Source organism: Amblyraja radiata, chromosome 10 (genome assembly GCF_010909765.2).
Source record: "Amblyraja radiata isolate CabotCenter1 chromosome 10, sAmbRad1.1.pri, whole genome shotgun sequence".
NCBI classification, from domain to species: Eukaryota; Metazoa; Chordata; class Chondrichthyes; order Rajiformes; family Rajidae; genus Amblyraja; species Amblyraja radiata.
In genome coordinates, this window is record NC_045965.1 from 24,879,561 (window position 1) to 24,893,641 (window position 14,081).

A 14,081-nucleotide genomic window follows, 5' to 3' on the forward strand; every position below is an offset into this window, starting at 1 on the left:
GAGCAGGTGGAGGAGGTGAAAAAGAACTGGCGAGTTGGGAGAAAGGCTTGCATGGAACGACCTGTGTAGATTAAGAGGAGAGGAGCGGAGGCTAGTCAGGTGGGAATGGGGATGTTATCTGAAATTGTAAGCTACCCAAGCAGAATACAAGGAGACAATCAGCCATGACCTTGAACGACAGAGTGGCTTGATGGAACAGGTAATTCATACCAGCCTCAAATATTCTTAATGTGGTTGAGACAGAAGATTCAGTGTAGAATCCTTTTTTTCGAAAACTTAAAAGTAACATTAGCAAATTTGCAGATGACACAAAGCTGGGTGGCAGTGTGAAGAGGATGCTATGATGATGCAGGGTGACTTGGAAAGGTTGGGCGAGTGGGCAGATGCATGGCAGATGAAGTTTAATGTGGATAAATGTGAGGTTATCAACTTTGGTGACAAAAACAGGAAGGCAGATTATTATCTAAATGGAGTCGCGTTGGGAAACGGGGAAGTAAAATGGGACCTGGGGGCCCTTGTTCATCAGTCACTGAAAGGTACTGCAGGCAGTGAAGAAAGCAAATGCATGTTGGCCTTCATAACAAGAGGAGTTGAGTATAAGAGCAAAGAGGTCCTTCTGCAGTTGTACAGTGAGACCACACCTGGAGGATTGTGTGCAGTTTCGGTCTCCCAATTTGAGGAAGGACATTCTTGCTATTGAGGAAGTGCGGCATAGGTTCACCAGGTTAATTCCTGGGATGGTGAGACTGTCATATGTTGATAGAATGGTGTGGCTGGGCTTGGATACTCTGGAATCTGGAAGGATGAGAGGGTATCTTATTGAAACGTATAAGATTATTAAGGGTTTGGACACGCTAGAGGCAGGAAACATGTTCCTGATGTTGGGGGAATCCAGAACCAGGCCCACAGTTTTAAGAATAAGGGGTAAGCCATTTAGAACGGAGACGAGGGAAAAAAAATTCCCACAGAAAGTTGTGAGTCTGTGGAATTCTCTGCCTCAGCGAGCGGTGGAGGCTGGTTCTCTGGATGCTTTCAGGAGATAGTTAGCTAGAGCTCTTAAAGATAGCGGAGTCATGGGATATGGGGAGAAGGCAGGAACGGGTCACTGATTGTGGATGATCAGCCACGATCACATTGAATGGTGGTGCTGACTCGAGGGGGCCGAATGGCCTACTCCTGCACCTCTTGGCTATTGTCAAATAGCAACCAAGAACATATGAAGGCAATTAATTTCATGTTTGCAAGCCAGTGGTTAGTGAACCAGGTATAAATAGGTACAATCACATAGTTTTTCCCCATGTTGAAATCAGGATATGGACTGTGCCCGAGGTGATTAACTAATGGACAGGAAGGAACCAGGGTGAGTGAGTTCTCAGCAGCTTGTTTTTAGATCTTCTCTGCAGATGCCAACTTCTATCCGATTGCCTTGTGCTCCAGAGTTTTGAGCAAGCGCAGAATTAGGAACTTTCTGAAGCTGAGAATAGTGCAGGAAATCTGAACTGTGTGGCATAAAATGTATAGAGAATATTTGTTTAGATTAATTCACTGTGGATAGAACGGTGTTTACTTGACTTTACGTACCACAAGTGCAAGATTATTGTTGGGACTCTTGGGGAAAGTCTCTTCAAACCCTCAGGGTCTTTGTGAGTTGTGACTTGTTTGAACCATTTGATCTTGCCACTCTGTTGCATTGCATTGAATGGATGTTAAATTACTGTTTTGCATGACCTGTTTTGCAGGTGTTAATTGTGAGATTAACTATGATGACTGTGCCAGCAACCCATGTGACTATGGAAGCTGTCAAGATGGTATTAATCGCTATGATTGCGTCTGCAGTCCTGGATATACAGGTAAGACCAGATATTGCTGTTGCTCCAAGGGCTTGTGTTCTAATTTATGCTAAACAGTCGACAACAGATTTTCTGTCATTTTTTTAATTTAGGAAAAGTATGTTGGTACTGCTGGGAACAGTTCCTTCAGAAATTGAAGGAGTTAAAACAAGCATTATTTACTGACCAAGAGCTACTCGTGTAAACATAGGATTAGATTATATAATTATGAGAGGGAGTTAGGGTAAGAACATTGATTATTTTCCCAGTGTAGAAATGCCAAATACTCAAGGGCGTAGATTTAAGGTGAGAGCGTTTAAAGATTTGAGACTTTTTACACAGAAATTGATCGGTGATTGGGGAAAGTAGTAGAAGTGTGATACGATTGTGATTATTAAGAGGCATTTGCTCAGACATGTGATTGTGCATGGAATGGGGAGATAGGGATCAGGTGCAGGCAGTGTCGAATCGATTTATCATGTGCACAAGTCGGGTGAGGTATAGGTACAGTGCAAATCTTACTTGTGGCAGCAGCATCACAGGCAAGTAGACTTGTACAATACACAAACAAATTATACATAAATGATTCATTCATAAAGATTGAGTTACTTTAACTTGGTATCATGGTCAGCACAGAGATCATGGGCCAACGGGCCTGTTCCTATTCTGTATATTCTATGTTCTATATCATCATGGCCCGGTGAACCTGATGGCACTGCACAAGATCAGTCTGAAGAAGGGTTTCGGCCCGAAACGTCACCTATTTCCTTCGCTCCATAGATGCTGTTGCACCCGCTGAGTTTCTCCAGCATTTTTGTGTACCTTCGATCTTCCAGCATCTGCAGTTCCTTCTTGAACAATATAAGGGATGTATTGGCCAAAACATGAGCAGGAGCCCTGCTGGTCTTTGAATTGAATTGAATTGAATTGAATTGAATGCCTTTATTGTCATTCAGACCTTACGGTCTGAACGAAATTTCGTGCCTGCAGTCATACATACAATCATACAATAATAACAACAGTAAACACAAATTAACACCACCACAGTGAGTCCTCCAAGCACCTCACTGTGGTGGAGGCAAAAATCTTAGGGCTGCAGTCTCTTCCCTCCTCTTCTCCCTCTGCGCTGAGGCGATACCCCACCGGGCGATGGTAAATCAGTCCCGCGGCTCACCGAACCCCGCAACGGGCCGGCTCAAACACCGCGGCCCAGGGTGGTCGAAGCTGCCGCCCTCCAGTCCAGCGTACGCAGCCACTGGCCTGCAGCTGAACCCAGGACTCAGGTCACCGCCGCCAGAACGCCGTCCCAGCCACCGGAGCACCGTTCCAGCCCCGAGCCGGATCGCCCTCACGTGAGTGCTGTTCCTCCCTCGAGCTGGGCCACTCCGACGGGAGTGCCGTTCCTCCCTCGGGCTGGGCCACTCCGACGGGAGTGCCGTTCCTCCCTCGGGCTGGGCCACTCCGACGGGAGTGCCGTTCCTCCCTCGGGCTGGGCCACTCCGACGGGAGTGCCGTTCCTCCCTCGGGCTGGGCCACTCCGACGGGAGTGCCGTTCCTCCCTCGGGCTGGGCCACTCCGACGGGAGTGCCGTTCCTCCCTCGGGCTGGGCCACTCCGACGGGAGTGCCGTTCCTCCCTCGGGCTGGGCCACTCCGACGGGAGTGCCGTTCTTCCCTCGGGCTGGGCCACTCCGACGGGAGTGCCGTTCCTCCCTCGGGCTGGACCACTCCGACGGGAGTACCACAGCCCCGCACGGGAGAGTCTCGGCCCCTCGCCAGGCCGTCCTCACGGGAGCGCAGTTCCAGCCCCGAGCTGGGCCGCCCTCACGGGAGCGAACCCAGGGCGAGTCCTGACAGGCTGCCTCCGGAGTCCCGAGGTCGCCAGCTCCGCCCTTAGGCCTCAGCGCAGACGGAGGCAGAGAGGGGGGATACGACGAAAAAGTCGTATTCCCCCCAAGGGAGAGACAGCAAACCCCGTTTCAACCCCCCCCCCCCACCACATAAACACAACCTAAAAACCAAAAACACAACTAGACAAAACGGAAAAAAAAACAACACAAAAAAGTAAAAACAAACGGACTGCAGGCGAGCCGCAGCCGTTCCCAGCGCCGCCACTTCCGGAAGTAGTCTGCAGGCTTCCTTATGCCCAATGAGAGGGGCAGACAGATCTTGGTTTTTCCAATGCCCTAAATGTAATTTTATTTTTAGATTTCTTTCAGTGCTATACATTTGGAGCCATTTCATTCAATTTACCATAGCCTTTTTAGGCAACATGTTTATAGGTGTGTCACATCACAATTCAGCCTGTTTTTAAAAGGTGACCTTTTTATTGAGCAAAAGTGAAAAAAACAATGTTCATTCCAATGGGATGTTCTTTTTTTTTTTGGTGCTTTCTTTGGATATTGAATTTTGGAATTTGAATTTAGCCTTTTAGAGACTTTAGAGAGAGCGTAGAAACGAGCCTTTTGGCCCACTGAGTACACCACGCCGACCAGCAATCACCCTATACACTTGCACTACCCTACGCACGAGGGACAATTTACAATTTTTTACCAAAGCCAATTAACCTACAAACCTATACATCTTTGGAATGTGGGAGGAAGCCGGTGCACCCGGAGAAAACCCGCGTGGCCACAGGGAGAAGGTGCAAACTCCGTACAGGCAGCACCCGTAGTCAGGATCGAACCCAGATCTGTGGTGTTCTAAGGCAGCAAATCTACTGCTACGCCACTGTGCCGCCCACCATGAGAAGTATTCGTGGAATTCTTTGTGCATTCAATTTCTGTAGAGAATGATCACTTGGCCAGTTTTATGACAGCAAACAGTTGTGTGTATTGGTGAGGGGTAAATATTGACCATATCTTCAGGACTCTGGCTTTTTGAAGACGTGTTGGATCTATTCAGTGCATCTTATTTGAGAGCCAGCACCTGCAAAACTGCAGAGCTCCTTGCTTCTCTTCCAGAATTTTGGGCCGGTCTCTTAACATTGTAAGAGTGGGTGAGAGTGCTACAACTGAGCCAAGAGGGGAGGGAAAAGATTGAGAATGAAATAGTATATGATATTCGATGCCCAGATCTTTCAACAGAATGAGAATTTGACCTCGAGCAAGAGAGGAAATTGTGCATCACTTTTTTTAACTTTCAGATTTGAATGATTCAGTTTTCAGAAAGCATTTCCAACAGTCCCTTTCCCCCTCTCTATTTCCCTGTACGCCTGCAACTTGCTATCTCATATGTGCGTGTCAACACCCCTTTGATTTGTTTACCACTTTAACTACACTGGGGATATTTTACAGTGACCAATTAGCCAGCACATCTGTTGGAAGTGGGAGAAAACCAGACCACTCAGGGGAAACCTACGTGGTCTCGGGGAGAACATGCAAACTCCATAGACAGTACCGGAGACCAGGCCTGCAGCCGGATTGTTGGAGCTGTTGCAGCTCTACCAGTTGCGTCGTGGTCACATGAGGCATTTGACCCAAATTCAACAAAGGAAATACAGTTTAAAGTCATGAGGAAGATGACGTACATGGACCGGATTGTAAAGCAATAGGTTTCACTGACCTCATTCCCTTCCCCTGATGATTTGAAAGGTGATTTCGTTTGGATCCCATTATCCCTTTGCTTTCTTTCATTCCGTGATCCTTCCATGAATTTCGGGACTGCTTCTACACTCTACGATTTGTGCACAGTTGAGATTTTAATTTATTCCCTAGCCATTGACGTAGGCAGGATGACGGATTGGTCTTGGTAAGCCCATCTGATCTCCTCCTATGGTCCATGCATCTTTCGGCCTGCTCTCTCAATTATTTGTGACTGGAAACCCGAGTTGTTGAAATTTGGCATTGTGCAAAGGGCATTCCCATGATCATAATCATTTTATCCATTAAATATAGAATCGTGTGCCTCCACTTCCAGCAATGACTAATATCTTACAAATCACACTGTCTATTTCTCATTCCTGTGATGATTTATTTTTGTTCTTTGTTGGTGACAGATACCTGGGCTCCATTCAATGGGATAATTGTTTGAAGAGATAATGAGGGTGCGGCTGGAACGGCAGTTCCTCTGTGCAGTGAAATTATAAACCCATGTACAAAGAGTAGGTTTGCAATTTCATTGCTCAAAGCTCACAGGATTCTTCCCCGACTGTCTTTAAGCATGGGTGGAGCCAACAGGTGGTGAGACAAAGCTCTTTGACAAGAGCCAAAGTCCTGTCTGTCAAGCTTACAAAAAATCATGGCTCTGCCCCTTTAGTTTAGTTTAGAGATTTAGCGTGGAGACAGGCCCTACAGCCCACCGTCCGCGCCGACCAGTGATCTCCGTACACTAGCGTTATCCGGTACACTCTGAACAATTTACAGTTTTTAGCGACGCCAATTAGCTATGAACCTGTATGTCTTTGGAGTATGGGAGGAAAGTGGCGCACCCGAGAGAAAACCACGCTGTAATGGGGAGAGTGTCTCAACTCCATACAGACAGCACCCGTAGTGAGGATCGAACCAAGGTCTCTGGCACTGTGAGGTATCAACTCTACAGCTGCACCACCATGTAACCCCCTTTACTTAGGCTAGCAGAAGGGTATGCTCTTGTTAGATCTCTTGAGGATGCATTAGCTTTATTACAATAATGGAGTCTCTCACCAGTTGGGTTGTCTTATTAAAAATGTTCACTCTCAGCTGACAGGCTCATCTTTCTAAGTATTGAGAAATATTTACTCTTGAATTGGTTCCTTCTGAGCAATCTTCAGTTCCTTTCCCTCCTCATTCCAGCTCTGACAACCTAGGCACAACTTGAAAGTTTTTTTTGTGTTCGTGATTCAGTAGAGAAGTAGTAGCTGAAATGGAGTAAGTGCGGATGGTGGTACGATGGTATGGGTACAGGGGAGAATTGAACAAGGACCTCAGAGTGGAGTCTGACAATGAAGCAAAATAATTTTGAATTGTGGGTGCGTGGCTTCACGTTAAAGTGTTTTTGTGTTCTCATTCGCAGGACCCATGTGCAATGTTGACATAGATGAGTGTGCCTCCAACCCATGTCATAATGGAGGTACATGTGTCGATAAAATAAACCACTTTGTTTGTCACTGCCCTGAAGGATATCATGATCCCCATTGTATATCGGAGGTGGACGAGTGCAAGAGCAGTCCCTGTATTCATGGACGATGTGTAGATGACGTCAACAGGTCTGTTCCAGTCGCTGCCTTTCTTTGCTCCTTCTACCTCTTAGACCTGTTGCATTTAACTTGCAAAATATTTGTTAGAAATTCTCACTGCTAATTCTCACTCTGTAAAGTAACGGTGGTGGGTGGGGCGCAGGGGCAACGGAGGCATAAGGAAAACTCCAGGAGCATAGTTAATTCTTGCCTTAAAAATTATCGTTTTCATTTTTGCAGTTACCAGTGTGAAAGTGAGACCAACTGGGCAGGAGTCAACTGAGGGAATCTGAATGCCACCTACAGTTAGTTTGCTGTTTATCCTACATGGGTATGGGGTACAGGCAGAGTTTGGTGTGCCTATGCTGTTTGGCTTGCTGGGTGAGACCGACATGCCTGATTGTGGCCTCATGAAACTGTGTTCCAGTTTGATTCATTGCATTTGAGAGGTGATGCATGAAAAATTCAACAGTGTGAAACCAATTAAAAATTTGTGTGAGGACATAACTAAAAATTGTTCTTCTCTGAGGGGTAACTATATTATGCCTAAGAATAGGCGCAAGAAGGTTGGGTACTAAAGTCCCGGTTTTCATTGGATTGGACAAACCTGATATTTTCTATTTGTTGCCTGCATGTGCGGTCTTGAATTGAATGTGGAGTTGGTATTTTTAATGCATTAACCAATGCTTGATGCATGCTATGTGTTTTGTATATCACATCATTCATTGAAAGCAACGGGGAAGGGTTTACACGGTCAACAAAGGTGAATTCTCTTAAACAGACAGGGTGTGGCTACCAGATAATCATCTTCAAGGCTTTGGTTAAGGATCATTGTTACCCAAAAGAAACCCCCACCCTTCTTGTAAGCTTCACATCCCAAAGGTGGCATATCCATCAGTGCATTGTCCCTAAGCACTGTACTGGAGTGTCATTTTTGACTCGCATGGAGTTCAGTCCAGATACATTTTTTGATGATATCCTTGGATTTACAGGGCCCCATTGCATTTTTGGACGTGACTTTTCCAAGCAGGTGACGATTCTGGTTAATCTTTGCCTTGAACTTCTTATTTTTCCTTCTCGCAGTTACCAATGCAAATGTGATGCTGGCTGGGCTGGAGTAAACTGCGATGTGGACAAAGATGAGTGCGAGTCAAATCCCTGTCAGCAGGGTGGAACTTGTGAGAACCTCGTCAATGGTTACAAGTGCACGTGCGTGAAAGGGTTCAAAGGTGAGGAAAAATCTGTGAAGCTCATATCATCCAAATAGTTACATTGAGTGGGATGCCCTAATGGGTGGAAATGCCCATGTCCAAAAATGCATTCAGGCATTTGGATTAGAGCAAGTTAAAAATGCTGCCTCCGAAGTCTATGGTAACTTGCTGCAGTGCATCTTACAAATGATGCACGTTTCAACTCGTACAGTAATGGGACAAATGCTTAGCTGAATTGATCGGGTGTTGATCAGTGCAGCTTGGGCGGGTTATTGCGGTTTGTGCTGGCAGTGAGTCTCCTTTGTGGGCAAGGGTATACAGTGCAAAAACTGTCCTAACTTTACCACCAGATGGCAATTGTATTCATCACTACCTGCAGAGTTGGAGTTGCATTGAAGGGGACAGGGTCGTAGTGGTAAAGGCATGTTATCACAGCTAAGCATTCACTTTGACTGCTGTCAAAACCGATTGATTGTTCTTTTTCTGAATATCTGCAATGGCAGGAGCGTGCATCACCTTATAAGCAGGCAAAAAAAATAATCCTTTCTTTTCCCACTCTTCTGAATCTTAAGGTTTTGACTGCCAAATCAACATAAATGAATGTGCATCCAATCCCTGCCTAAATAAAGGAGCCTGCGTGGATGAAGTGAACAGCTACCACTGTGTGTGCTCTCTCCCGTATACTGGTAAGGGTTTTTAAAGCAAAGTCACTGTGCAGCGTTTTCCTTGTGTCGTCCTTTGGTAGATGATGACGTTGGGTTGCTGGGTTTCTCCCATGCTGTGTTGGAGTCATGGAGTCTTATCGTGTGGAAACAGGCCCGTCGGCCTAATTTGCCCACACCAACCAATATGCCCCATCTACACTCGTTCCACCTGCCTGTGTTTGGCCCAAATCCTTCTAAATCTGTCCTTTCCATGTATCTGTCTAAATGTTTCTTAATTGTTGCGATTGTACCTGCCTCAAGTACCTCCTTCTACAGCTCGTTCCATACATCCACCACCCTTTGTGTGAAAAAGTTACCCCTTAGGTTCCTATTAATTCTTTCCCCCCTCATCTTAAATTGATGTCCTCTGATTCTCGATTCCCTTACTCTGGGAAGAAACTCTGTGCATCCGCCCGATCTATTCCTCCCATGATTTTGTACACCTCTAAGATCACCCCTCATCCTCCAAGGAATAGAGTCCTAGCCTGCTCAACCACTCCCCATAGCTCAAGCCCTTAAGACCTGGCAACTTCCTTGTAAATCTTCTGTGAACTCTTTCCAGCTTGACAACACCTTTCCCATAACATGGTGCTCAAAACTGAACTCAAACCTCTAAAGTGTGGGCACTGTGTTTAAAACTGGTCTTGACCCAAGTAAATTTGTCATTTGCAAATAATGGGCTGATCCCACACATTAAAAGAAATTTCTAAAATCTGATTTATCTGTTTCAAAAATCACTCCCACCTCCCTCCAGAATGTTGCCATATGACAGAGTGCTCATGTTATTGCCTGATTAACAGGGAAACCCCATAAGTATAAAATTTCCATATCACATGCTCTTCAACTTTGGGAGCATTCTTATTAATTTTGCTTGTGTGAACCAAAACCGGCTCTATCAAACTGCAATAACCTTATCCCGGTGTAAGCGTGAGACAATTCCTGCAGCACTGGTTCTGGATGTCCTTTGCGGAGGGCAGGACTAAGGCCAGAGTTCCAGGGCTGGTGCTTTAACCTGAGCATCAGTGGTCACGAAAGGCAAAGTCCAGCACAAGGTTTTCAGATCACCTTCTATTTACCAAATCAAAGGTTGGTGTAGTTTAGTTCACTGATTTCCAGGTGACGGGTGATGAAATTGCTTGTATGGAGGGAGGAGTAGAAAAATGTTGAGGAGTGGTTGCGAAATCTGCCTGATTTTTGCTCTGGGCATTTAATGCAATGGTGTGCAAGGCAGGATTGTGAGCTGAAGATGGAGCTTGGTGATGCATTACTATGTGAGAGAGCTGGAGGTGGTATGCATACATCTCTTTACTCCCCTGCCACTGTAGGACTGGTGCTACTGCAGGTCCAGCTCTACTGTTCTAGTGTCTCAGCTGACATCAGATACCCCAGCCCAAGATGTGAGCATTTGGTCTATCAGTTTAAATCTCAAAGCCTCCCCCGCTCCAAGACTATTTACACTACAGCTATCTCATTGACAGAGAATGGTATAGCAGAGGAATAGCCCCTTTATCCATATCCCTCAATGTTTAAGAAAGAACTGCAGATGCTGGAAAAATCGAAGGTAGACAAAAAATACTGGAGAAACTCAGCGGGTGAGGCAGTATCTATGGAGAGATGGAATTGGCGACGTTTGCACACCACTGCATTAAAGGCCCAGAGCAAATTGGCAACGTCACCAATTTCTTCTCTCCATAGATGCTGCCTCACCCGCTGAGTTTCTTCATATCCCTCAATTCTCTCCACTTCCATGTGCCTATCTGAAAGCCTCTAAAATGCCACAATTATATCTACCTCCACCACCATCCATGGCAGCACATACCAGGCACCCACCACCCAATTTAGTTTACAGATACAGCGCGGAAACAGGCTCTTCGCCCACCGAGTCCATGCTGACCTGCGATCCCCACACACCAAAACAATCCCACACACATTAGGGACAATTTTCAATTTTACCGAAGCCTCATCTTGCGTTCTTGGACGTTCCTGGAGTGTGAGAGGTAACCGGAGCACCTGGAGAAAACCTAGGCAGGTCACGGAGAGAATGTACAAACTCCGTACTGATTGCACCCGTAGTCAGGATTGAACCTGGGTCTCTAGCGCTGTAAGGCAGCATCTCTACCGCTGCGCCACCGTGCCGTCTAAACCCGTACATCTCCTTTAAACTTTGTCCCTCTCATCATAAAACTATGATCTCCAGGGCATCCCAGACTTCTGCAATATTGGCAAAGTGTCCTCAGCTATGTGATAATAACACGTTGTTAATACAATGGGATCTTTTTCTGAGGGGTCAGTCAAGTCTGCTTTAACGTCACAATCTATTGCACCTACAGTATCGCGCTCTCTCAGTAGTAGAGGGACTGCCAGAGTTGGGTATGGCATTTGAATCCACTCACTGAGATGAGACTCCGCTCATCTGGTTAAATTGTGGCTGACACTGTCTTACAAGGATTTAGACATGTTATTCTTAAATTTTGCAGTCGCACTTTTCATGCATCAAGTCCGCATCTGTGCTTTAATCCATGCAAGCCGCCCAAACTAATGCTCACTTCACATACTCTCTAATCTCCCTCTTCAAGCAGCTAGCTAAGTCCTTTGTAAAAATATTTCTTTATTGTGTTTCCATTATTGAAGGAGATCACTCTGACGGTGACGGGTTTTAGTCTGGCTCAACTGATGGGAATGGTGATGAAGGTTGTTCCCAAGCATTCTGAAAGTACAGATTACATTTAAAAATTACATGCTGTGCTGTTATATTGTACTATGATATGGCTGAATTATCTCTACTTGTTTTCAAATTTTGCAATTGTACAGACCTCCAGAGTTTCTGATTATATTGTGTCTTTGTTGTGTATAACTGTTTTCTTTACTGGTTTGTTGTTTTATTCGGGCCCAGGTGAGGTGAAACAGTGGCAGTTGTTGACCATGATCGTTCAAGGTCTTTGCTTCTTTCTCCTAGCTTGCTTTTTTCACTACCAACAGTATTCAATTTTTCTTCCCATATCCCTGCCCCATCCCAGGACTGTAATTGTAATCTAAACTACAACAGTCCAACACCAGAAGCCAGATGTGGAGATCTGGGCCATTTGGCCCTTCCTGCCTCTGCTGATGCTTAGAAGGCGCTATCCAATTAACATACAAATGAACTAATTAAGCCAATCTAGCTCCAAGCCACTTATTAATATTGTACTGATCTCACTATAACCTCAACTCTACATTAATTTCTGTAACTTCTGTCATATTTTATCCCCTTGCTTATCAATAATCAATTTTATCCCCTTGCCTATCAATAGTCAATTGTGGGAGAGTCCAGATCCAGGGGCACAGTTTAAGAATAAGGGGTGGGCCATTTAGGACTGAAATGAGGAAAAACCTTTTCACCCAGAGAGTTGTGAATCTGTGGAATTCTCTTCCACTGAAGGCAGTGGAGGCCAATTCATTGGATGTATTCAAGAGAGAGTGAGAAATAATTCTTAGGGCTAATGAAATTAAGGGATATGGGAAGAAAGCAGGAACTGGGTACTGATTTTAGATGATCAGCCATGATCATATTGAATGGTGGTGCTGGCTCGAAGGGACGAATGGCCTACTCCTGCACGTATTTTCTATGTCTATGTTTCTATATCTGTCTAACTCTGGCAGCAGAATAGTCAAAGATGGCATTCACAGCATTTGAATTTTGTCCCGCTCCCCTTTTCTTTCCCATGGATTGCAATTTTTCCAATTAATTTTCCATGTCATCCATTGCTCTGTAGAAAATGTCCAACATCAGGCAGTGAATACTCAACACACTATTTTTCAAGCAGGAAATGTCATCTCCCATTTGGTTCTCTTGCCAATGATTTTAAGTCTCTGTCCAATGGTTACCACTCTTTTTCCTGGGGGAGCACTTTTTCCTAATTGGATCAGAATCCCTCATCATTTTTAAGAACTGCTGTAAAACTTCTCTTTGCCCTTCTCTGTACTAAGGTAAACTGTCCTAACAAAAGGGCAGCACAGTGGCACAACTGGTAGGGCTGCTGCCTCACAGCACCAGAGACCTGGGTTCGATCCTGACCTCGGGTGCTGTTTGAGTGGAGTTTGCACCTACTCCCTGTGACTGCGTTGGTTTCCTCTGGGACCTCCGGTTTCCTCCCACATTCCAAAAACGTGCAGGTTTGTAGGTTAATTGGCCTCTGTACAATTGTCCTAATGTGTAGGGAGTGGATGAGAAAGTTGGGTAAGATAGAACAAACCTGAATTGGGTGATCGATAGCTGGTGTGGACTTTGTGGTCCGAAGGGCCTGTTTCCATGTCCATATCTCTAAACCACACTAAAAGCTGAGGTGCCATAACACTTGTTTTCAATGGGCCTCCCTGCCAACAGCAATATGTGCATGAGTGTATTGCAACCCGTTGTACCTTGCATTGTTCTAATGGATTTTCTTCACCTTCCTTTCCATTTCTTTAGGCAAAGATTGCGAGTCCATTCTCGCCCCATGCTCCTCCCAACCATGTGAAAATGGCGGTATATGCAGTGAAACCGAAGACTATGAGAATTATGTGTGCACATGCACAGTGGGTTGGCAAGGTGAGATTTTATACGTTGTTAGATTAGGAACAAACCTGGACTATTCAATAGCTGTATGATTCAGTTAAATCAAGACTGACTGGTACCTCAATTCTTCTTAACCTCAAAGTCGTAGCAGCCATGGAGAATGCTGCAAAGCTTTACTGATTCCTGGGACTCCAAAGATGTATAGGTTCGTACGTTAATTGGTTTGGTAAAATTGTAAATTGACCCGAGTGTGTAGGATAGTGTTAGTGTGCGGGGATTGCTGGTCAGACTTTGTGGGCCGAAGGGCCTATTTCTGTGCTGTATCTAAACTAAACTAAACTAAAAGCAGTGAGGAGAGATTGTGTTGCTGGATTGCATTCGCCAATGATTGAAAGAGTAAGAACGGGTCCAATTGAAGACCGTCTTCTTATAGGGCTAGCCAGGTAGGACACGAGGACGAATCCATTCATGGCTGGATGTCGAGAACAAAGGGTCTAGGTCTCGGATCGCAGGACTAGGGATTTATGCTTCGGATGTGTAGAAATGTCTTCATTTTGTGGGTGGAGAACCTGTGAAATTAACTACCAACCAGGGCTGTGAAGGCCAAGACGCACCTTAAGAAGCCGCAAAAGGCATCACAAGCACTGAGA

At 45.4% G+C, this 14,081-nt stretch overlaps 1 protein-coding gene across 1 annotated transcript in view; it reads left to right on the forward strand.

The window, feature by feature from the left end:
- LOC116977693 (neurogenic locus notch homolog protein 2-like) overlaps positions 1 to 14,081 on the forward strand; it is a 168,446-nt gene that overhangs the window by 117,898 nt on the left and 36,467 nt on the right. The window contains exons 12-16 of the mRNA XM_033028368.1: positions 1,740 to 1,850; positions 6,820 to 7,012; positions 8,066 to 8,211; positions 8,766 to 8,879; positions 13,345 to 13,464. Of these exons, the coding sequence (XP_032884259.1) occupies positions 1,740 to 1,850; positions 6,820 to 7,012; positions 8,066 to 8,211; positions 8,766 to 8,879; positions 13,345 to 13,464 (684 nt within the window). The remainder of the gene's footprint in view (positions 1 to 1,739; positions 1,851 to 6,819; positions 7,013 to 8,065; positions 8,212 to 8,765; positions 8,880 to 13,344; positions 13,465 to 14,081) is intronic.